The sequence below is a fragment of the Ostrea edulis genome, chromosome 2 (assembly GCF_947568905.1).
Source record: "Ostrea edulis chromosome 2, xbOstEdul1.1, whole genome shotgun sequence".
In the NCBI taxonomy this organism is placed as follows: domain Eukaryota; kingdom Metazoa; phylum Mollusca; class Bivalvia; order Ostreida; family Ostreidae; genus Ostrea; species Ostrea edulis.
The window spans coordinates 93,450,200-93,476,891 of NC_079165.1; the positions used below are offsets into that span (position 1 = coordinate 93,450,200).

At 34.6% G+C, this 26,692-nt stretch overlaps 1 protein-coding gene and 2 long non-coding RNA genes across 3 annotated transcripts; 1 reads left to right on the top strand and 2 right to left on the bottom strand.

Annotated features, from left to right (window-relative positions):
• Positions 1–93: 93 nt before the first annotated feature.
• LOC125682506 (alkaline phosphatase-like) lies at positions 94–25,990 on the bottom strand. The gene is made up of 11 exons (XM_048923133.2): positions 25,891–25,990; positions 22,186–22,315; positions 19,822–20,042; positions 10,968–11,142; positions 4,211–4,380; positions 4,008–4,115; positions 2,985–3,087; positions 2,202–2,351; positions 1,781–1,972; positions 1,093–1,218; positions 94–384 (listed from the first exon to the last, which is right to left on the bottom strand). The coding sequence occupies exons 1-11, from the start codon at positions 25,900–25,902 to the stop codon at positions 140–142; spliced, it is 1,632 nt and encodes a 543-aa protein (XP_048779090.2). The 5' UTR covers positions 25,903–25,990; the 3' UTR covers positions 94–139.
• On the top strand, positions 12,008–15,239 carry LOC125673224 (uncharacterized). Its single transcript, XR_008800287.1, has 2 exons — positions 12,008–12,319; positions 14,846–15,239. It is a non-coding gene; the product is annotated as an uncharacterized LOC125673224 (long non-coding RNA).
• Positions 14,983–16,239, bottom strand: LOC130051983 (uncharacterized). The gene is made up of 2 exons (XR_008800286.1): positions 15,922–16,239; positions 14,983–15,204 (listed from the first exon to the last, which is right to left on the bottom strand). It is a non-coding gene; the product is annotated as an uncharacterized LOC130051983 (long non-coding RNA).
• Positions 25,991–26,692: the final 702 nt, after the last annotated feature.

A 26,692-nucleotide genomic window follows, 5' to 3' on the forward strand; every position in this document is an offset into this window, starting at 1 on the left:
CTGTTTGTTTGGCATTGCCGGGGTTTGTTAATCTAACGTCGCAGGGCATCAATGTTGAATACTAAAATCTTGCAATCTTAAGTCGAGACAATATTATTTGCATTATATGTTTAATGAAGTTCATACTCTAACATAAGCATTACTTTCTACCAAATATATTAGTCGTTGCTGTGCTGTGTTTAGCAGCACTAGATGCGCAGTGAGCGGGTGCGTTATAGTCTCCGACACAGGAAGCATAGGCCATAACATGAGCAATGTAGTTCTGTTCATGCACTCCGTGCAACAGGTGGGACATTGGTCCTCGTGCATAAATGGCGACGTCTTCTCCCCCGTGGGTTTCTGAAGACAATGGAACGGCCGACTGGTAAACGTAGTGCTTCTCAGCTACAATGTAGATGCAGTGCATTTGGAGAATTACAACAAAATTTGAGATGAAGTAAAGACTTTGTTAAAAGTTTCGTAGTTACAATTAATGTTAAATACTTGTGGCTGTCCATTTTTCACGCAACTTTACTTGGATACAGTGTTGAATTAAAGGTCCGCATAAATCAATCGAATTTGTTTCTCCTGCATGTTTTAGGCCAGTTCTAACCCTCTTCAGCATGTCATGCAAGTATCATAATTTATTTACATGTCAAAACAATGTCCAGGAATTCGAACGATTTTTCTAAGGGATTTGTGCAAACTTGTTTTTAAATGTCAATAGAGAGCATGTCAGAGTAGTATCTTTAGTAAAGGAAGAGATAGTGATTGATTATTACTGAAAATGTAAGTAAATAATAGTTTCTTTGAATTTACATTGGTTAACATAACAAATGAAGTCACAATTGCGTACTTAATTATGAATCATTCAGATAGGCCTAACTACTATTGATAATTATTTCTGTTCCTATGGAAAACAGGAAGATGCATACCATGACTTTGGTGTGTCTATGTATTTTGGTCAGTGGGGGTGAGAACTACTCGGTCCTGTGATTTGAACGATGCCATACCTACATGTAGTTTGTCTCCACAAGAAATTTAACGAATCTCTACATGCATTTCAAGTTGCAGTATCTCACTTGTTCATGCGTATATAGTTGTTGAACGTACTTGTGTCAACGTGACGTAGATCTTGCCGGTGAGAATGGGCCCCTGGACCATTACCGTACAGTAAAGTCGTGTATGGATTGTGGTCCCGGGCAAGGTAAAGTTTATTTGGTGTGCTAGACATCAAATCTGAAATGTTGAAAACGGGTGTGATCCTGAAATTCTGGAGCATCTGTCTTTGAAAGCGGTGCTATGTACTATATTGCATGTAAACACCTTTTGAAAAAGAAATGAACATGTTTCTACCTGTACATATATAAAACTTATACGGTACCAATTTTTATGCACCAGATGCGCATTTCGACAAATAATGTCTCTTCAGTGATGCTCAACCGAAATGTTTAAAATCCGAAATAACAATGAAGTTTTAGAGCTATTATATCCAAAAGCAGTGTGCCAAAAAAAGTGGAGTCAAATTCGTTTAAGGATGAGAGCTATGCATGAGGGAGATAATCTTTAATTTTGAAATGAATTTCTAAATTTTATAACAGCAATTAAATATACATCCGTATTTTCAAGCTAGTAACGAAGTACTTAGCTACTGGGCTGTAGAGACCCTCGGGGACTATATAACACAATACTGTGGAATTTGTCTTCGCAAAGCGTGCTTTTGCACGAAATAGGAACTTGTATATGGTCATTATGCAGCTAAAGAAACGAACAATTAAATCACAAAATGGTGTTTACAAACCAAAGATCCCATTCCCACGTATTGGGTATCCAGAGATGACAAACGTATGAGAATGATCGGCAGTTACAACAATTAGAGTGTCTTGTTCATTTGTCATGGATGCAGCCTTTTCAACTGCCTCTTCCATCGCCACCACGTCATTCAGAGATTTTACAGACTCGCTTCCATGGTGAGCAATGTCAATTTTCCCACCTAAATAGGCGAAATAATGGAATACTGTTAAATCACTAATTTTCGTGAAAACTGATTTTCGTTGTTATTGATATATTCACTAATTCACTTCTCGAATGAATAGTAGAAAGTGACCTGTCCTAAAGAATGAAGATATTTTCCAATCTATTTCGACGCCATGAATATTAGCTATTTTACAGCATTTGCTCATCATATCTGAAAAGTGGACTGTAAATTGGAAAATTATTACCTTCTACGAGGAGGAAAAATCCTTTTGGATTCTTGGAGAGGATTTGGATGGCTTTTTCGGTCATATCTCTGATGTGTGGTTCTCCAGCAGTTTCATAATGAGGGTCCATTCGGTCAACCTCATAGTTCATGTGGCTTGATTCAAACAAACCTGTTCAATGCAGATTGAATATGTAACTATAGTAGCACGTTTCACTGACAATTGTTCATAATACCGTAAATCTGGATATTTTTGCGTCATTTTATTTTTTGCGAATTTGAGTAAAAGGCTTATACATTTATTTTTGTGTTTCTTATTTTTGCGAATTTATTCTGGAGCGAAAAATAAATCGACAAATAAATTCCTTTGTACGAATTTATGTCATTAATTCAGGTATGTCAACCTAGCAGAAATTTGTTTATATACTGATAAAGACCCACGGTAGGCGTGGGTGCATTGAAAACTAAATTGCAAAATTTAATTATGTTTTTTCTATCTTTTAAAAGTAATGCCGAGCGTGACAATATGCCAAACTATCTACGGTATAGGATAGTCGATAAAACGTGAATGTGTGTATTTGATAAAATCATTTTATTCTATTTCAAAAATTTAATACAACTAACCATCGAATTGGTGGATCTATGCTTTAATTTTTTACAGTAGAGTTATTTTTGAGAAAAATATTTTGCGAATCCGACTGACTCGCAAAAACGCTAAAAATTAATCGACATCAAAGATAACCAGATTGACGATATTATATAATATTATCATTGAGTATATGAACATGTATGCTGCGGTTGTTACCCAAGAGGAAATCTGTGTTTGCAGGATCCACATTGTTGAAATCTGTCTCATTCCATACATATTTGAATGTTCTATGTCTTCGTTTCTTGTCATTCATCCATTCCTACATGTAATTGATAAGAAACTCCAATTTTATGTTCCAAATTTTGCAGACAGCAATTAATCACAAACTCAAATTTCTTAGAAATTTATTAGTAGATGTACTGGAAGCTAAACTGGTATAGGCATCGGATATTCATATCATAAACAGAATTGGGATGGGGCTTTTAGGAATCACCATATATGTCTCCCGTCCAGTTATCATTGTTGAGTTTGTTTGTATTGTAGATATTAGAATTTCATACTTGAAAATAAGAGTATTATGGCCAGATATTATAAGTGATGTGTCATGACCCTGAGTGAAGGTCATTTGGCTGAAGCCAAGGGTAAAGAAGGTTTGAAATTTTTGCTTGGGTCAAAACTTTGTAATGGAGAAACATTAGTAGCCCATGCTTGGCACAAAGGTTGTTTATGAGGAGATGGTGTGTCATTACCCTGACCCAAGGTCATTTCGTCATGGACAAGGTACATTTCATTAGAGTTATAATCTGCTGTTGTGGTTGTAGAAGTTTGTAAGAACGCGTCATTCAAATATGCCGAAAGTTTAATACACCCCACTTTGGATAATTCCACAGGGGTAATATTTCCGTGAAGATGATGATGGAATATTGTTTCACGTCCCGTTCGAGATTTTTTTCACTCATATGGAGACATCACCAATGCCGGTGAAGGGCTGCAAAACTTATGCCTATGATTGGCGCTTATGGCCTTTGAGCAGGGAGGGATCTTTATCGTGGCACACATGCTGTAACACGGGGCCTCGGTTTTTGCGGTCTCATCCGAAGGACCTTACCGTTTAATCGCCTTTTACGACAAGCAAGGGGGTACTGATGACCTATTTTAACACGGATCCCTACGGGAATCCCTTTAAGACGTACAAGATTATAATGTACATGTATATATATGACAGTGCACTTTTCTTACTTCAATGAGATTTTTGCCATCTTTTCTCCCATAGGCTGTGTTTAAGCCTCGCTCTGGATCCGTGGCGTCCGCTGGGAGAAAGAATCTTCTTCCACCTCCCATAATTACCTGTAGTACACGCAGAATAGGCATCATTTATACATTGATAAAGTAACAATTTTATTAACTATCCAACAAAGCACACACACTGTGTGTGTGTTTACCTGGATGTTTGGATTATCCTTTACTAATTGCAGAGCAATGTCTTCACATCCGCCTGTCACATGCGTCATACTTGAATCACCTTCCCAATTCCTATCCGCTGTGTTGGCATAAGTTCCCGCTGGAGTAGCATGGGTCACCCTCGTAGTTGTTACGAAACCAACAGACTTTCCTTCAATATAGAACTTAAGAATTTTACTTCACACAAGAGTACTTTTACTGCTGCGATTGTGTAAGTAATACTAGTCATTCCACTTTTTTAATCGCTCGATTCTACAGTGGTGAATTCACGTTGCAAACTATCAAAACTTTACAACCAGATGAGTAGTGTCTCCTTATTAGTGCATTTGCTGAGAGAGAGAGAGAGAGAGAGAGAGAGAGAGAGAGAGAGAGAGAGTATGGGGTGGATGACAACTGGATGGCATAAGGTACAAATGAGAGTCAGTGGCACCATTGTATGCCAACATCTTTATGGGGAGACTGGAACGTAGTCTTCTACATTACTCACCAGATAAACCTCTTAGTTGGCTATGTTTCATAGATGACATTGAGATGAAGTGGGTTGACGGTCGTGGACGCCTGGACGATTTTATCAAGATGGCAACTCTTTCCATAATTCCATCAAGTTTACTGTGGAAATTTTCACCTCAAATAACACCTTTTTTGGATACCACCGCCACATTTAGAAACGGGGAAATTGAGTTTAATCTCCACACTTAACCCACTGATTCTCATTTGTACCTTATACCATCCAGTTGCCATCCACCCCATACTTTCAATGGTGTGCCTAAAGGTTTGGCTACGCGCATCCACCGTATCTGCTCTACTCCTACTATTTTCCAAAAACAAGGAGCAATCCTCAAAACTCATCTCACTAACAGAGGATATGATCCTTGCAAGGTACAGTCCGCGATTGATGAGATTTCACGACAGGACCGACAGTCCCTCCTCCAGTATAAAGAAAACCTCAGAATGACAGGGTGCCATTGGTCACTACGTATCACCCCGCCCTCAAGAACATCAACTGTATTCTGAAAAACACCTGCCCATTCTGCATGCCAACAAACGAATGGCTGGTGTTTTTAAGGAACCACCGATGGCATCATTCGGCGACCCAGAAACCTGAAGGACATGATAGTAAGCACTAAACTGGATAACCCTTTACCCAATGGAGGTTTCAAAACATGCCCATGCAGACTTCAGATGTCAATTATGCATATATAGCTTAGACACTGAGGGTTTTAGCAGTCCTGTCACAGGTCGCAGTTACAAAATATTGGAAACTTTTCCTGCAAAACCAATAACTGCATTTATTATATAGCTTATAACTAGTCTAATATAAAATCTGCGTAAAATCTAGAGAATGTTAGCGTTCAATATCCTGAGAATTTATTGAACGCTAACTTTGCATTGCGTGAATTGTATACGCCCGAAACATTCCGAGTATGAGCGTTCAATATTGACGTTACCTTAACGACGTAAACAAACCAAAATGTCAAACGACGGTCCTCCGAATCTGACAGAGCCGGTATTTGATATTTACTTAAGCAAAATGTTTTACTGTACATAAATTATGATGTCCCCATTTACAAAATCAGTTTGCTTCATGCATTAATGACGGGTTAAATATCGAACAGTTAAGAAATGCATGCTGTTATTGCACACTGCCAATATTGATGAATTCTCGTCTATTTTGGAGTAGTTTAAGTGAAAAGGGATATAATTTAACAACGAAATACTTTAGCTATATAATAAAAGGGTTATTGAACTTATATAGGTGCATATTGGCACTCGTTGGCTGTCAAAATGCACTCGCAAGCTCGTGCATTTTCACAGCCAACTCGTGCCAATATTCACCAATATAAGTTCAATAACCCTATAATATCTCATCAGTTGCGATGTCTGTCAAAAGCAGTACATAGGAGAAACAACAGACCTTCGCAGACGGGTCAACAGCCACCGGTCCTCTATCAGAACCAATCAAGATTTGCCAGTAGCGACACATTTCAATGGCAATAACCACCGATGGGAGGACATGACAGTAGTGGTTATTGATCATGACCCTAGTTGGTCAGATACCGAAAGAAAGCAGAAGGAAAAATTCTGGATGCACAGGTTGAAGTCATTCGAACCGCATGGTATCAACAGACCTACTCGTCTGATCATGTCCCTAACAGTGGTACTATGACCGTTTTTGAACATTTTTTTTTCCAATTCTGTTTACAGAATCAGTCCTCCACTTTTTACGATGACCTTCATAACCGATTGCTTATATGTAAAACCCATTTATCAGTTTCCGTGATTCTGTTTTTTTACATGTCTACCCTAGACATGATAAGTACGGGAATGTCTGATGTTGATTCGATTTCCTAGGCTGCTTATTCTTTGTTTTTGGTATGAGTTGATCCATTCTGTTTACTTATTCAAACTTGTTAGGCCTTTCCACCTTTCTGTGGAAAGTCCTATTGATATTGTTCTGTTTATTATTTTCCTGCCGTCAAAAAAAATTTTGTCTTAAGACTTATCAAAAAACTTTATAGTCCATCATATAGTACTTCTTGAGAAACGAATACATTTCACCCTGCGTAATTGAACTTTGACTCCTTACGGAGTTATTGGACCTTTCGCAGAAATCATTGTTATCGCTTCTATTTTTAACCGTGAATGATAGGAGGATGAAACCTTTGCTAAAACATAGAGGGTAATTAGCAGAAGCGAAGAATTTCAACTGAAGGGATTCGGTGTCCCCTAAAAGGAGTTAATCCCTCTATGTTTTGCGATTTATTCGTAAAACATGTCGAACTTGAAAACGGTTTGTCGTAGAGACATGGGACCAACTAGAATAGGATTGTTGACCTTTAACCTTGAAAAATAGGTCAAGATCAAAGGTCAAGGTCATCAGAAAAAAGAAAAAATAGCACTTTTTATACTCTCTTTCCTGCTTAAGATAGCGTTGAAATATTATATGGGTAAGTATTGACTTCTTGATTGGTTCCGATACTATGCATTATAACTTTGAACTTTGACCCTTCTGTGAATTTCGGAGACTCGCGTTGAAAACCTTGTTATCGCTACTCCTACTTAACGGAAAGTCATAGAGACAGGAAACTTTCGCTAATGAATTCACAGTAATACCCTCTTGCATAGAAAAATTAATCAAAGGGATATGAAAACCCTTAAGCATAGTTATTGCCCCTGAAAGTCTCCAATACCATTGTCTAAGCCTATAACTTTTATACTAATATAGAGAGAGACATGGGATCACTTGCATTAAGACCGATGACCTTTGACCTTCAAAATGAGGTCAAGGTCAAAAGTCAAGGTCATCATAACAAAATTTGTTTTTCATTTTCAAGGTCTTTCATGCAAGGTGAAGATAACGAACAGTGATCAATCTCATAACTCCTACAAGCAATACAAATTAGATAGTTGGGCAAACACGGACCCCTGGACACACCAGAGGTGGGATCAGGTACCTAGGAGGAGTAAGCATCCCCTGTTGACCGGTCACACCCGCCGTCAGCCCCATATCCTGATCAGGTAAACGGAGTTATCCGCAGTCAAAATCAGTGTGCCAAGAACGGCTTAACAATCGGTATGAAACACGTCAGACAGCATTTGACCCAATGCGAGGTTGTATTGACATAGCATTTTTAGCATTCATTGAGAAGCTAACCGAAGGGAACCGAAAACCCCTAAACATAGTTATTGCCCCTGAATATCTTGAATAATATCATTTAAGCTTATAATTTTTACATTAATATAGACATAGGATGACTTGTATGAAGACCGATGACCTTTGGCCTTCAACATGGGGTCAAGGTCAAATATCAAGGTCATCGTGAAATTTCTTTTCATTTTCAAAGTCTTTTTGAGTTCTTACATCATCTTGAATTTTTGTGTGTTAATCATGGTAGGTGGAAAGCCCTCTAATTGTTCGCGAACAATTAGGATTACTTGTTATTTATATTATTTTTCTTTCAAATTTTTATTCATTTCTTATTTAATACTTGATTTTATACTTTATCTTTATAGTGTTCATTTATATACATATTTTAATTTTATTATAAGTTTTTTTCTATTCTTATTATTTTTTCATTATCTTTTATGAATTATTTATTCTTAATGCATAGTTAATAAAATAGAATCTTTCTGGGTACTATTTATCAACGTAATATGGTTAACTCGTTCCACCTGAGATTAATTAAGTATATTTTTATTACTTCGTACATTTTGGATCAGCTCTTTGGGCGAATAAGGCATGTCCTAATTCGCTCCACTTTTAACATTGATTTAAGCCGTTGTAAATACATTTGTAGATTAGTGTAGTTGTAGTGTTAAATGTATTTATATGCACATGTTGTTTTTGTAATTCTTTTCGTTTTTTCTGAGGAAGGGACGGGTCGTCCCGAAAATTTGACAATCTGGTTGTTCGTGTCGTTGGTCATTTTAGTGCTTTGTATATATATTTTTTTGTATTTGACCTTGTATCCATGTTGTGGACCCGACACTTTCAGGTATCGGGTGTTGTTGGAACTTAGTGCTTATATATATATATATATATATATATATATATATATATATATATATATATATATATTTACATCTCCGTCAGCTCATAGAAGATTTACCATCATACTTGAAGGACACCACTGATTACCTTTTAATAAAACACCCTCATCGGGCCTGCCAGACCATACCCTCCTTGTGACCATGGATGTTACTTCACTTTACACTAACATTCCACATGACGAGGGTATCGAGGCGTGTAGAGAGGTTTGGAACAATAGGGTAATTAAATGTCCTTCAACTGAATCACTCATTCATCATTAAGGAACCACCGATGGCATCCTTCAGGCGTCCCAGAAACCTGAAGGACACGATAGTAAGGACCAAACTGGATAACCCTTTACCCAATGGAGGTTTCGAAATATGCTCAGACCTCAGATGTCAATTATGCAAATATAGCTCAGACACTGAGGGTTTTAGCAGTCCTGTCACGGGTCGCAGTTATAAAATATTGGGAAACTTTTCCTGCAAAACCAATAACTGCATCTATCTCATCAGTTGCGATGTCTGCCAGAAGCAGTACATAGGAGAAACAACAGACCTTCGCAGACGGATCAACAACCACCGGTCCTCCATCAGAACCAAAAAAGATTTGCCAGTAGCAACACATTTCATTGGCAATAACCACCGATGGGAGGACATGACAGTAATGGTTATTGATCATGACCCTAGTTGGTCAGATACCGAAAGAAAGCAGAAGGAAAAATTCTGGATGCAAGGTTGAAGTCATTTGAACCGCATGGTATCAACAAACCTACTGACTTCACCAGGATGAATACGGGCTAAACCCTTACTAGATTTTAAGCTTCATCTAGACCTACTCGTCTGATCATGTCCCTAACAGTGGTACTATGACCATTTTTGAACACATTGTTTTCTTTTCAATTCTGTTTACAATCAGTCCATCTTTTTTAATTTTTTTGAACTTCATAACCGATTGCTTACATGTAAAACCCATTTATCAGTTTCCGTGATTCTATGTTTTTTTTTTGTTTTTTTTTTTACACATCTACCCTAGACATGATCAGTACGGGAATGTCTGATGTTGATTCAATTTCCTGCGCTGCCTATTCTTTGTTTTTGTTTGGAGTTGGTCCATTTTGTTAACTTATTCAAACTTGTTGTTTACATTATCTTTCTCTCAAACTTTGTTCATCTCTTACTTCGTTTACATAGCTTTTTTTCATTTATTTATTATTTATTTATTTTTTTGTATTTGTTACTTATCATTATTATCTTTTATAAATTATGCATGGTTATAATAGAATTTTTCTGGGTACGAGTTAGCTTTACTATTTGTCAACGTAATTGGGTTAACTCGTTCCACTTGAGATTAATTAAGTTTATTGTTTTTCTTTTCGAACATTTTGGATCAGCTCTTTGGACGAATAAGGCATGTCCTAATTAGCTCCACTTTTAACATTGATTGGCAATCCTAAAGACCAAAAACATGTAGTCTGCGTTGTAAATACGTTTGTAGATTAGTGTAGTTGTAGTGCTAGATGTATTTATATGTAGTTTTTGTTATTATGCTCTGTTGATATTGACCACATTATGTAATTGTTTTCGTTTGTCCTGAAGAAGGGACGGGACGTCCCGAAAATTTGACAATCTCGTTGTTCGTGTCGTTGGTCATTTTAGTACTTTGTATAATTTTTTGTATTTGACCTTGTATCCATGTTGTGGATCCGACACTTTGAGGTATCGGGTGTTGTTGGAACTTTAGTGCTTTTATATATATATATATATATATATATATATATATATATATGAAAATATGCAGTTCCAAATTCCAAGATTTATTTGTATTCACCTGAGGATGGATCTTAAAATTCAGAAAGCGCTAGTGATTTATATATATATATATATATATATATATATATATATATATATATATAAATGAAGTCTTGCCTAGATGGTCGAGCGATCTAGCGCGTTTGTTACACGCTGCTAGGAGATTTGGTTCCGCAGGTCGTGAGTTCAACCCCGGGTAGGGGCGGAAGTGGGTATCCAAATAAAGTGAAATTTTCTGTGCTTTATATATATAATATATTATATATATATTTATATATATATATATATTATATATATATATATATATGATACTGACATGTTGTAGGAAGTTGGACAGTATACAAGAAATCAAGGGGAATTTTGAATAAACAGTCTGGTGTATTGTGGTCATTGTACCTTCTGCGAGTGACCAGTCCAAGATCGATGTGATCTTTGCGGCCTGAGTAGTATCACAGTGACCTCGCACGATTTGGGCGTCGACTCCAATGGTTCCCATGTTAGTTTTCACGCCACTTAGATAGGCGGTGGCTGTCCCCGCCGAGTCGGGCGTCTGATGATCTTGGTTGTAGGTCTACATGTAGAAAGTATTTTCTGTATTGGTCTAACATATATACTTACATGTAATTTAAGGTATCTGTTGACAGTGTTATTGTTAGCCAATTGTTTCTTAAGTTACATGTAGGTAATTTTGTCAAAGGATAGCGATCGCCTCTAATGCATGCTATTCCACGCACATGTATGCGCTTAGTATGTTTGAATCGCTTCAATATTAAGGCACATTTTTAAGAGATATAATAAGGAGCGCCAACTGAAATATTTATTTGAAGATCATCAATTCATTTGATGCGCGCAACAGTTCAATTAAAGATCTCATTAAATAATAAATGATATCTTCAAATCTAAATTATTGCGCGCATTATTGTTTATAGTATTAATTATTCTGCTGAATCAATGAGCGCTATATAAGTGAATTGTTGCTCTCTTCAGATAAATTCATGATATCGAATTAATGCGCCCTATAATTCAATTGAAGAAAGTACATGTAAAACTTCAATTAATGCGCGCATCAAATCAATTAATGCAAGCAAAAATTGAATTAATGTTTTCTTTAATTAATGTTATCATTGATTCAATTCATGCATACAATAATTGTTTGAGAGAGAGAGAGAGAGAGAGAGAGAGAGAGAGAGAGAGAGTAATTATTCATGTGCGCAAAATATTTGTAAATAATTAAAGATATTTCATTTGAATTAAAGAGATCATCAAATCATTTACACGAACTCCAAATAAAATTTTGCGAGTAGTAATTCAACCACATTAATACAAGCAATAAGTGATAAGAGCAATAATTAAATTGATGCACGTATCAATAGCCGTGTTTCGAGTTACTCCGGAACACAGTGTTTATTCTGTGTTTAGTCACGCCGCGTCAAAAATGTTCCACATGGTTACTTCCGGTTTATCGTTGTTTACCTTTGTAAACCAACAGTCGACACTTCGTGTATTAGGCCTAGGCTTAATTTTGTCGATCATCATGAAATCGAAATACACATTTAATAGTTTGGGGTGTATGCGGTACATATTTGTTTATGAGCGTTTGATAAGCTACTATTGATCTACGAAATACAACGAAAGACTTCGTCAAGAACAGAAGACGATGTCGTGTAACTCACACAAGGCCCAGCTGTCTAGTAACCGGAGGGGTAAAGGAAAAGAACGTATTAGACTCACTGAAACCTATCAAACAGGTAAAATGAAAATTATGACGACATTATATATATATATGATTAAACAAAACACAATGTGCACTGCTTCATAAAGCAGGCATTAGGTCCAGTACACTCTATAGGGCCTATGTGAAATAGAATTTACGTTACCAAATCAGGGCCAAAATGGGCATAAACATGTAACATATATAACCAGGTCCCTTCCAAAGACTATTTCTACCTACGTAGCTATTAATAGCTACCTAGGTATTTAAAGCTACTTAAAGTAGCTACTTTTACATGTTTTTAAAGATATAAATAAATAATAATTAAGGCACATCTTTTAAACAGGTCAGTCGTTTTATGTATCATGTTGTGCATGTGCATGACAAAATTCGGAGTGTAAATTTAAATACTTTACGAGGGTGGACAATGTAGAGGAAATTGCATGAAAAATCGACTCAAAAACTTTTAATGTAAGAGTGCATGAATGTTAACTTTAAAATTAATAAAGATTTGTAAAACATTCTAGACTTCTTATCATGTATCTTTGATCCTAAGTTCCTAGAGAATGGAAGTGGGTGCAGTTATTGATGCAAATTTGAAAGTAATCATTTTTTTGTCCAATATTTTTGTGGTATTCATTGTCAGTACAAGTGAATCAAGAAATTTGGTACACACCATGTTGCGCCGTTCCTGCGTTTGGCCACGAAATGCAAGTAAAGGAAAACGTAGGTAAAAATAGCTACCTGGAGTAGGTTTAAATACCTAGGTAGCTATAAGTAGCTACATAGGTAGAAATAGTCTTTGGACTGGACCTGATAATTATTGATATAATATATAGATAATGACAATACACAGTGAAAACTAATAGATTAGCTATAATATTATAGGTATTTGAAATGGCTTTATTATTTAAAGCTAGTTTAGATTGAATTAGACTGGGTTTCTGAGTGCAATGGTATAGCCATATGTGAGTGAGGATAAAATTATCTACTTGGGTATAGTCAATATGCTGTCTAATTTGAAACAATCTAATTAAAATTAGATCTTTGATCTGCTCATGCAATCGCTACACAAAGTGTAGCGATTGCATGAGCGGATCAAAGATCTAATTTTAATTAGATTGATTTGACTTTTAATTTACTTGAATTTTCACTATGCTCAGCTGATCTCTAAGAAAAGACTGCACTTGTTATGAAACTGGTGTGTAGTCCTTTGTGTAGCGATTGCATGAGCGGATCAAAGATATAATTTTAATTAGATTGAATTTGAAAATAATTATTTATCAACTAATACTTGTGTTACAAATTAAGTCGTTGGAGTTTGACTTCTAATGATATACTCATGTAATTGGAAGAATTTTTAGCATGACTATTTATTGTTGTAGTCATTTTATTGACTTTTCACAATCCAGCAGGTATTTGTGATTACTGCTCATATTTATATCACTGAACAAAATATATATCTGATCATGATTAAGGTAATATTATTCCTTTCAGCAACATAATTTCAATTATGTGCTCATAGACTGGTCCAGCACAATCTCTAGTATAATTAGCTATATAAATATGCTAATCAAGCTATATAGCTTTTTAAAGCTAATTGAAATTGCTTGATATAACTATTTCAAATCTTCTATCAAATATATTTTTAAAGCATAAATATTGAATTTCTAAGTGAAAATATTTCATCCTTGTACTTGAAACAACACACTGTAAACAAAAAAAGCTTCTTAAACTATGTACCTTAGGAAGAATTTTGATTCAAAATTGTCAAATGTTTAGGATTATTAAGTTGTTACAGATTCAACATTGTAAAGTCATCATATACTTATCAAAGCTTCGACACACATAAGGCAGTGGACAGTTATCAATACAAAAGAAATTCTCTTTTCAGGAAAATTCTTAAAATGACATATGATCTATACCTAGAATAGTGTTGTGGTTAGTTCAAAGTACATGTATATTGTTATGTGTCATTGCACTTAAGAAATTTAATCGAAACTAGCTTAATGAAGCTGTTTGAAATAGCTTTATAAAACTATATAGCTAAATATAGAGATTGTGCTGGGCCTGATAGATATAGCAATACAGAGGAAATCCGTCATATGCATCAAAAGTTTGAAAAAGGTGAATTGACTTAAATATAAATTTATGAACAAAATTGAAAAAAAAAAGAAATTAGGAAGAATCTTTTCTCTTCATTTAAAACATGTTGGGTAGATTTTGAAGTTGTTTAACTCGGCTTTATACAGAATGCAAGCAAGCTCTCATATGACTACATGAATGTATAGGGGAAATCAGATATATGTACAATAAATATGGTAAGCTTTATTGATAAAAATCATGAAAACTCATACATTCAGTTTTAATATGAATTACTTCATGTATTTCCAAATAAGTTAAAAAAATATACATGTATGTACAGTGAACAGTATTTTTAACAAATACATGAATTATAATTTCATCATTATTCATTTATTTTATTATTTTTTTTTTTACATCTTTGCTTCTCAAATTGACAAAAGTCTATTATCAATATTGTGGCATCCCTCCTCTTTTTCAGGTTAATGGGAACAGGATAATTTTCCATGCCTTTCACTTGAGGTCTTCAGTTTCATCATTAATCATCTGAATGTCGGTATGCCAAACTCTCATGATGTCATGTCATTACTGGATATTCCTTAACACTGGTTTATTTAAACCACACTACCTATAACATTGCCAAATATTAGACTGAAAATTTTCAAATACACAAGATTTGAAGCAGCAAAAGAAAAGAATTACATATGTATAACACACAAAAAAGAAGAAATTAATTCTCACCTGGCTGATATGAACTTTTTACTCCTTTTTAGCTCCCTTTCACTGCATACCAGCCAATAACTAGCAGTCATTATATGCAGATCAGCCATTGTTATCAACCTGTGTATATATGTTGAATAAAATATGAATGGAAATTGTTGTTCTTTGTTATTCTTTTTAAAAAATATATATACTCAATAGTATATTTCCTTACACAGTACTGAATCAAAGGGGTAGGAGAGCAAATATATAATATATAACCTGGCTCATGTTCAGCTGGTTCCATTCTTGTATACAAGTGGTTTGAGTGGAAATGTACATATCTGATGTACATGTAAAGTACCTTGATTGCACAGGCAATATGCATCACTTGTGTTCGAATTTACTATTAAAGAGTACTCTTTAATAGTAAATTCGACCCCAAGCGAAGCATATTGCCTGTGCTTGATTGGTATTAAAAGTTGGAGAAAAGATCAATGTTCTTTGATATAATTCAAAATTTTGCAGTGAATGAACCATCAGTATGGAGCTTGAATAAATGATCATGCAAATTCTAGTATAGATCCGTAGGGATATATTATCTGGTGTTCTCATATTTTATTTCATTGGCAGATATATATCCCCCCCCCCCCTCTCACTCCCTTGTGAAATTGCTTCATAATTTTTATGAGCCTGAACCATAAGTTCATAATTGAAATTCTCTATTTAATGTCATATGAACACCGTTGTAAAATACATACACTGCTCAGATGTGGATGAGGGTACAAGTATACCTATTCTTAAAGATTGACAAGATTTTGCACAGTCTATATTATAATTTTAAGAGTCAGTACAAACCTCTTGGTTTTCCTAAAAGTTAATATAAGCAAACTGGCTAGAACAATGATGTTTCTTTGTTGGTTCAGCTTTCACGGAATGTAATAATCGCACTCAATTTCGGCTGCTCGTGGTTTTCTACACAAATGACACCATCGTTTCCTCTGCGTGAACGCTTTTCCCGGGTTTGGGAAAAGGTAAACTTTGACATCTTCCCAAGTAAATATATATCCCTTGCTATCCTTTATCTGATTTGCGACAGTTTGTGCCGCAAAATCTATATTTTGTCAAAAACAATTTTGTTACCAGTGTAAACAAAATTAACCGGAAGTACCCATGTGGAACATTTTGCTCATATCACTAAATACGAAAAATCCCGGGTGTTCCGGAGTAACTCGAAACACGGCTATTCAGTTGATGAGTGCAATGAATTAATTTGATGTGTGCATCAATTCAAGTATTGTGTGCAATAATTCAATATTGCACGCAAAAATTCAATTGATGAGAGCAGTAAGTGTTTTGATATGCGCATCAATTGAATTGTTGCTCGCAATAATTAATTTAGCAGTATCTTCAAATAATTAATGGTATTTTTTATGATTTGCGATTACTTTAATTTGGCGCTCCGTAAGTTTGACTTACTAGGTTAGAGTGATGTCAGGAACAACGTCACAAAGCTTTTTTTTTTAGAATTTGGGCGTGTCTAAAGAATAATCCTAGTGATTGGCAGGTTTTTTCTACGTCAGACAATTCACCGATATATTGAACATTTGCATATCAACTCAGAGCTGTAAGTTTGAAATCCATGTAGTCAATCACACTGATTTACTGAAAGACTTGCCCGAGGTCTAAGAGCGCGTTGTTAGCCAAAGTGTCACGTCGTATCTCTAGAAAAATATTCAGTAAAATGATTAACAACGTATATGACTTTTTATTATATACCCATCAATGTATCGTTCTTTGATACTGTGGATTTCACAGCGTGTGATCCGGTTTTCCGGATCACCACACTGTGGTTTTCTGATTCCGTATCAGTATCCTCTGAAACTGATGCCGTCACAATGACGTCACAATGCAACAACGCAACGTTATTTGTGGAAAATGTTGACCGCGTCACAAACGAACCTGCGTATACAAAACATAATTTCATGGTATGTCTGTGTTTTTGATCATTTGGATTACATTTATTATCTTATAAATGTGGATTTAAAATGCACAAGGGGGTATATAATAAATTTATCATTACTACAGTAACTTGATCCGAAGAGTCGGATCACGTCTCGTTGACAGGCGCGGATCATCAGATCAAACTCGACGCTTCGCGTCTCGTGTGATCTGATGATCCGCGCCTGTCAACTCGACGTGATCCGACTCTTCGGATCAAGTTACTGTGGTAATAATATATATATATAAAAAGGACTGTTCCGACCAAATGTTGCTTTTGATTGTTTTATGATTTGCTTTATTGAGGAGGAGTGTTTTATGTCAAAGAAGAGGAACATTTTTGTGTCACAGGGGAGGAGTTTTTGTGTCACGGGAGAGAAGTGTTTTTGTGTCACGGGAGAAGAGTGTTTTGGGATTTGATTTTTTTTTATTTGAACATATTTTATTGTATGAATATACAAAAGGATTGGTTACAAGTTCTAGCAACTTAGACAACCTCTCCCGTATACAAGATATATTATGCTATACATGTACAAATAAAGATTGTCGTACCACAGGGAATATAATATTAGTTATAATGTACAATTATCATAATATACAATATATGTTTAGGTTCATGTAAGTACATAATCAGGCATAAAATGCAAAACATATTTTAAAATTTTGATATATAGGTCCGATTAAAATCTGTTAGAGTTCTTAATAAACTTCTGAACTGCTCTGAAAATATAAAAATTTACATCATTTGAAAAATATTCATTTCCCTATAATAAAAGGTGGGTATCGACATTAGCAATATCATTTAGCTGAAGCAGTTCATTGAAAAAACAATTTCTTGCTTGAGTGTATCTTTTGCATGCAAAGAAGAAATGATGGGCATCTTCAATATGACCACATATACAAGTTGGAGAGGCAATGATGTTTTTACGATAAAGATCATTATTTAAAATGCAAGAGTGTCTTAATTTGGTATGAATAATATTAACATATCGCTGGCCATATGAATAGTATAAAGGTGGTTTTGAGGGTGTTATTTTAATGTGTTTTTTGAATTTATCAATTGAAGTTATCTCCTTTATTTCTGTACTCAGCAAGTTCCATTTCCTAACTGTGTCGGGAATAAATGACTTTTTATATAATTCAAGTCTGCATCTAGAAAGTGTGTAGTCGCTAGAATTACGGGTATCATATGATGATAAATTTCTGCGAATATTTGGGCAAATTTCTTTCAGATATTGGAGAACTAAATTGTTATGGATTTTAAACATATTTGTAATTTAGCTATCTGTCTTCTATCAGAAAGGGGTTCCCACCCACTTTCAAAATAAAGTGAATCTATTGAGGCGAAAATTGGAAGACCAGTTACTATCCTGGCAGCCAATAACTGAACTTTTTCTAACTGGTGAAAATCAAAACCCGCACATCCATCCCAGACTACAGAGGCATATTCTAATACAGGTCTAATAAAAGTTGTATACATTGTTGATAAGGTGTTTCTTCCTACAGTAAATTTTAACTTTTTTAGCAAACCAAGTTTTTTTATACGCTAAATATTAACAATGTTTTCAATATATACAGACCAACTTAAATCATTAGAAAAGGTAAGACCAAGGTATTTGTGAACAGTAATATATTCAAGCTGACATTGTTGAAACACTAGTTTCGGGGGGTCTACGGATTTTTTCATGGTAAAAAACATTGCTTTTGTTTTGTTAGGGTTAAATTGAAGAAGCCATTTTTTAGACCACTTGTCTAAGATTTTTAGGTCACGATTAACCTGTCGTTCAATTACAGCAACATTATACGACAAACATTGAATAGAATTGTCATCTGCAAATAATCTACACATTGACAACATACTGTCTGAAACATCATTAACGTAAATAAAAAAAAAAAAAGCAGAGGTCCCAAGACTGAGCCTTAGGGAATACCAGCATGTACACTTCTTGTTGAAGAAAAAAGATTTCTATACATCACCATTTGTTCTCTATTACTTAAATAACTTGTAAACCATTCAAGTATAATACCATGTAAACCATTTGTTTGAAGTTTGAAAGGAAGTCCTTTATGCCAGACTCTGTCAAAGGCTTTAGATAGGTCACAAAAACCATACAACATAATTTTCCCTCATCAATATTTTTAACAATGGTATGGTAAGTTTCAATTAATTGGTATACAGTGGAATGACCTGGTAAAAAAAACCTGCTTGGTACTTATAGAATAAATGATTTTTATGAAAATAATTATAAACATGCTTAAAGATAACCACAGCTTAAAAGTGAGACTGGTCTATAATTGGATGCTATAGATGGATCATCTTTTTTAAACAAAGGTAATACATCAGCCAGTTTCCAAGGATTTGGAAAACATTTATCAGAAAGAGATCTGTTGAATGATATACATAGTGGTTTAGATACAGAGTTTGCAGTATGTTTCAGCATTTTATGGCTAATACAATCAGGACCTATTGCTTTATTTACTGGAATATTGCTGAGAACATCTAACATATCTTGTTCATTGATAATATATCACCAAGAGTATCGTTACACAACAAGTACTTATCAGGTAATTTAAAGTGTTTTTTGTCACAGGGAAGAGTGATTTTTTTTGTCACGACTTTCCCCGTCTGATGCCAATAGTAGGATGTCGTGGTTATCGTTTGATTGTGGCATTAATCGGGGAATTTTCTTGTTAGAAGCGAACCTTTGTTCACATCCGTTAATGCATTTCATGTACTTGACAAGAGAAATACGTTACCTTGGAGAGAGCGACATTAGGGAATTTCTCCCATGCTAAAACGGTTTCTTCCCCTGTTTTGTTCTGCAGCTGCCCTTTCAGAATACGAGCTCCTGTCACGGTGGATACACCCATTCCGTCACCCAAGAACATTATTACGTTTTTGGCCGTTCCAACGATTGGCTGATTCTTCAGAGATTCCTGCATTGTGTGCTGGGCTTCTGTTCTCCAAAAATATCTAGCTAATATGCAAAATACCACCTTAAATATATTGCACAATTTGATATTTTTACTGTTTTGAAATAAGGTGGTATTCATAAATTTTATTTAGCAATTATGCACTTCCATCTCAAAATATTATTTAGGCGCATGATATAAACAGAGTTTGTCCTTAATTCCTTCAGGATCATTTCTATAATTCTACATTCACGTTTTGTGAGTAATAAATCTTTGCTGTTTTATATTTCTCGGTATAAACACTGGGACTCGTAAACTTGGACTTTAAACATGACATTAAAATGTTTTATCGCAAAATACCTGTCTCTAGACTGTTTTGTATTATAAGGCTATGAAAACAGAAGCATGGTGTGTGATTGGCATCACGTAAACATTCATACGTGTATGGTGCAAGTACATGTCAGCAGGTTTCGTTATCAATTTGGATTATAGTGCAGCTTTATCGAGAAGTCATACACAGCAAGCCGTGGCCACATGTGTCATTTCGAAAGATATTCATTACTATTCAGATTTGATGTTAAAGTGGACCGATGTTTATATAAATCTATGAGAAAAAGTTATGGTTGTTAATTTTTTTGTATGAAATTAAGAATAAAGTGCACCGCCACGGCACAAGATACATCCGTCAAATGTTTATTCATTATAAACAGATAAACGTTCATGACACAAAATCATATGTCAACCTTGATTGGTGTAAAGATTGCCCAATATCTTTGCTTCTCGGTCTGAGGTAAAATCAAGATTATTTCTTGTAATGTGTCTATTGCACATTGCAATTGACTTTTCAATATATATCCCTTGAATTGTTCAAATAACTACAGATATATTCCAAGACATATTTTCATTTTATTACATGTATTTAGATAATTTCTTAACATGGTATGAATTACTTATTTTGGGTTGTACAGAGATTAATTATACTCATTAATTAATCTTTAACTGGACAGATGTAATTCAGTTCTTATCAAAATGGTCTTTGAATCTCCAGCTGAACACTGAAATACCATGGATTACTTCAAATGCGCTAATGAAATATCTTAATTGGACAGAGAAATTAAACTGCTTCACACACCATAACCATTCCCATTAGACAAGTGCTCTATCTGTTCTTCGATGTGCTTGTTAAGTCTTTGGAAATGTTGTTGTACAATACTGCATATATTCATATCATTAATGATAGAAACAAAGTTAGTAATCATATTTATTGTTATGTACATGTAGCTACATTTTATGAATGTGTATTTCTTGCAGCAATGATTATTGAACAGGGTTACTGAATTAATCTCTAACATGTGCAAGGATTGCCTCACTTAAAACATTTTTTAATACTTACCATAATGACCTGGACATGCATGAAGGTTAGTTAACTTAAAGTAATAGTTAACTTGTCATTAACACTTACATTGATATTGTGATAACTAGACGCTAACTGTCAGTTAATTTTAACTAACTTTTGTGCAACTGGGTCCTGATTTTAAGCTACATTTTACATCTCTATACAGATGTACAAATTGACAAAGTTTGTTGATTCTAGAACTCAAATCTACATGAGCCAAAAAAAGGGTTATGCCATATACAGCCATATCATCTTAATTATAGGTCACAGTGACCTTGATTTATGGCGCGACACACCTTCTTCTTGTAAGATGCATTAACTTACCAAGTTTGATGATTCTTGAACAAATAATTGTCCAGTTACGAGTCGGACAGGGTTTTGCCATATTTGATAATATCGTCTTAATCAAAGGCCACAAAGACCTAACTTTAAAGTGCGACCCACCCTCTACCCAAGATGTATCAGCTAAAACAGTGTGATGGTGCTAGGTCTCATAGAATTCGAGTTACGAGCCGGATGAACGGACGGATACGATCGCCATACCATAAATTGATAATACGTCCCGTTTAAAGACGGGCGTTTAAAAATCAGTTTGGAAAGTCTCAAATATTATTATTTGTATCAAACGGTTTTGTTTAAATGTCATTAAAGTTTAAACATTACAATACAAACTACAGTAAAAAAAATTCATCTCAACTGTACAATTCCCGAGTTCGCACATATTTTGTTCTCCCATAAGATTTTTAAAAAAAAGTATGAGAAACAGGAACAAACCGTGCAAAAAATGTACATAATTTCATTAATGCTCTTACTTTCCCCATTGCCACTATATTTGGTCTTGTCGTACATCACATGGGGGGCCCGGACCACGTGATGGGTGAGGCAGAGGAGGACAGCAAGCTTCTGAAGGAACATGATGACGGACACCAGGTTCTGCCGAGTCTGATGGAAATTTCACCCCAAGATAAGGATAAGGTCAGCGCAAAGATAATTCTCAAACTTTGATAGTCTTTATGATTAAAGCTCTGATGCATTGTTTTATTTGCTTTAATAAAATTATTCAATATATAATACATAGAATTTAAGTTTTTGATTTTTTTTAACAATGATGTTTTTCAAAATGAATATTCCAAAAGTACTGCTGAATTAAGGATCAATATTTATCCCCCTCGCCCTCTCCTATTTTCTGAGATTTGTTGAATATTGTAAGGATTATTTGCCAACACGATTAGGCGTACTGCTGTAGTTATTCAAATATTAAGTTAAATTTGCACATTTATAGCAATGACAGGTTATATATGCAGATGAGGTCATGATGACGATCATAGAATTTGCGAACTATTGACTTAAAAGAAGACTGTAAATCCCTGAAACATTGAATAATTTGTTAGTAGCCTGCCTCGATTTTTAAACTGACCATACACAGAACAAGCACTTGCACATCGAATCACTTGAGAGACATAAACATCATATACTATATAAATATGGAAAGTTCTGCTTCTGCCCGATAATGGTCATCATCAACATGTTGATGATGAAGAAGCTAAAGTCATCCCGTTTGTGATAGAGTTGATTTGTTAGTTTACCATGAACGTTTATTTGCAATAAAATATCCAAATTTGAAGGAGACGTGGAAGATCCTGTGTTGTCTTTAATTTCGAGTTCGCTGAGATATATCGAGTCCACATATGAATGAAAATAAGTATTATTAATAGATAAAACGTCGTTGGTGTACCTAAATGTCGAGTTGAAGGCAACAGCAAAAGATTTTTTCTTTTCATATAGAGATACTTTCACTCTACCGGTACTCAAATAATGAATAAGTAGTTTCTCATTATCGAGCATATCGAATCAGAATACAAAAAGTCCATGTATGGCACAATTTATTCAGCAAAAATACAAATGAAATGACACCTTCACACGAAATGTAAAAAGATCACATATATTATGCAAATTTCACCAGTTTATGATGCTGCTTTGGGTAATCCATTCCCGGTTGTTGTAACGGATTTCTAGACAAGACCTTTTTCAAAAAACATTTTCTGGCATGTTCAAGTTCTCAAGATATTTCGACTCAAAGTACATGCATATTGTATTTTAGTCGTGTATGTTCTTGACTTCCTGCATTTTAATCTTATTTTCTCATTTGTTATTCTTATCTTCAAATAGTATACAGTTATACAATGTTGAAATTGATTAAACAAGTTCTTAAACATGTGTTTAAACTATTTTCATTTATTGCGTTATTCAATAATTTTCTGAGGTGTTGGAATTCTCAATTACTAATTCTCAATCTGATAGAATGTTGGAATTATCAAAAAAAAAAAAATCTGTAAAATTTCAACTAAATGCAGCAAGAATAGTTACAGGATGGACGTTATTAGTATATAGAAAATCCCTCTATTTGGAAACAAGTTAGCAACCGCTACATTAGGAGAAAAACAACGCATAAAGTGAATCAGAATTTGACTCCAAATTATCTTAAAAACATTTTTCTGGTAAAATTACAACACAAGAAACACTGTATTAAAGTTTTCCTATATGTAAACGTCAAATCTATGAAAATGCATGTGTATTATCTGTTATAAATGATTGGAATTCCCCTCCTGTTGAAATCAAATGAAATGAATCTTTGGGGATCTTTATGAATATATTGAGAAAAAGAAAGAAGCTTCACAGGTAACAACCACCCGTACTTGTAATTTGATTCCTTTTGATTGAACTGTCCACACATCTTATGTAATAGCGATTCTTATCTTTTGCCGAAGATAATTTGTCGCTTTGCGTAATGTTTAAAGACGGCGAAATTCACGAGGTGCAGGAATAAGCCACATAGACTTGAGCCGAGACGCTCGGTAAGTCGGAACTTTTGAAAAATCGGTATTGATACTCTTAAATAATCAAAACAACAAACAAATTTAGCTATCGTACATTGTACTAAGACCAACGGCAATTAATATCAATGAATTACTCAACAAATTATAAAAAATTTGAAAATTAAGTTGGAACACAAAATCACTTCATTCAAACAATCTAAAAATCTAAAACTGACCAAGGAAAATAGATCTCAATAGTTTAGATAATCAATATTTAAATAGTATTTTGCAAGACCTGCAACTTCAAAGGCGCCAACTACATTTACATTTTGTAGGCCTACGCTTGGATTTTTGGTCCACGGTGTCTCGTGATTTTAGGGAAATACTCGTGATCCTTATTTTATCTAAATATGAATAAATACTCAAATGTACGAAATGTACATGAGATTTTAAAGCTTTAGAAACTTTTCTTGATTACATTAAGAAAAATCTTCTCATTTCACCCTCGCAGTTTTTCCACTGATATTTTGTCGTTATGAAAATTTTGTATACTTATTTTGAAAATAAAACTTTTGTCCTCATTTACTTCCAGTCATGTATACAAGTAAATAAATTATTGTACGTCATGAATCATTCCATGGTTTTGAGTCAGAAGGATAATCCGACTTAACTCACTATGAGTTAAGTCCAGTTATTGAAATGAACAGAACATGTATTTGTCCAGGCAAAGAAACATAACTCTCGCATTCGATAGAATTGCGCGGTTTTGACACTATCCCCCCAAACACCTATCGTGACACTTTCCCTTTTCTAACCCGCGTATATCTACTGCGCAAGCGCGAATTGCTAGTTCTTTTTGAGTTCCATGTCGACGAAAATACAAATATTGATTGATAGAAAATATTGAGTGAATTATTGATTGATTGACCGAAACATGGATGGACTATTGATGCTACAACATAACTATCCAAAAGTCGTTGTAGATCATGGATTTATACATACCGATGTTTTGTATTAATATGAACATTGTCGTTGAATTGAAAATACGTTTTTATTAAGTAAAGCCATGACAAAGACTGCCAATACGTGTTATCGTTCTGTTCTATTGAAATAATTCGTACCCTCAAGTAGGACCTGGGGTCACCCGAAAGTAGTTCTTCTATCTCGAAGTAAATGCGCATAATAATAGATACAAGTACTAGTGAAACTCTTATCTGTTAGAAAAGAGTAATGTGCCTACTTTCTGCATGACTTTGTCATTGTCGAAGCGCAAATCTTCCGGAGGATAGACATGCTCCAAATTACATTCTATTTAGAATCCGTTTATTAGATCTCTCCACTTTTCTGTGTTTTTTTTGTGTGTTATGAATCCGTTTATTAGATCTCTCCACTTTTCTGTGTTTTTCTTATGTATATTACTATTGTTATTATCATTCTATATATTTTTTCCCAACGGAGTGATGTTTTGTTTTAATGCTAACAGATGAATAAACTTTATCATTATATATTTATATACAAATCGCATTTTCCTCTATGAACCAACCAATTTCAGCACGCGACACAATCCGTTCATATTGACTATGAACGGATTATGAACTTGATTAAAACACGCGACTGAGAGAGCGTAATGATTTGAAAAAATACAACATGTGTTACAAAGATCTTACAAAGTCACACCTCGGAATAAGATGGTGAACTTACGTGGATTATCATCCCAATTTTGTGGTCTCCTAGCTCCAAAATACAGTGCAATGTTGATAAAAGATAAAAGGCAGGATAAGACGAAGTGTGACATCATATCTATGTGTTGACGTACGGCACAATACGACTGTGACATAGGTGGATCTTAGGAGTTCGTTTTATGCAACAAAATATTTCCTGACTTATAAATACAAGCAATGTAAAGAAATGAATATATATATATATATATATATATATATATATATATATATATATATATATAAGATATGAACATCCCTTTTGAGCTGTTCGCTAGCACGATTCACAGAATTTGCCTCAAATCCAAATCCATTCATATTGACCATGGATAGCTCAAAAGGGATGTTCATTTCTTGAATAGAACCTAACAAAATAATGTATGCTTTAGTGGGACAATATCGATGTTGAGGAATTGTTCCAACCCGTTGATTAATGGTTCTACAAAAGTTACCCGTGGTCACCATTATAATGTAGTGATAATATAAGGGTTACCACTGATCATTCATTGATTTAATAGTCATATAAGGGTTACTTCTGGTCACCATAAATATAATACATGTAATCATATAAGGGTCACCGTTGATCACCCATGGAAACTGGTTATAAGAGGTTAACCTTTGGTCACCAATAGTAGCAATGGTTATAAAAGGGTTTCCTCTGGTCTCTCATTGATGTAAATGTCATGTAAGGGTTACCTCTGGTCACCATTGAAAAAATCATAGAGTTAACTGACATCTCAGTGTATGGATGACCTTAGGTTACCCTTGTTTATATTTCTATTTCA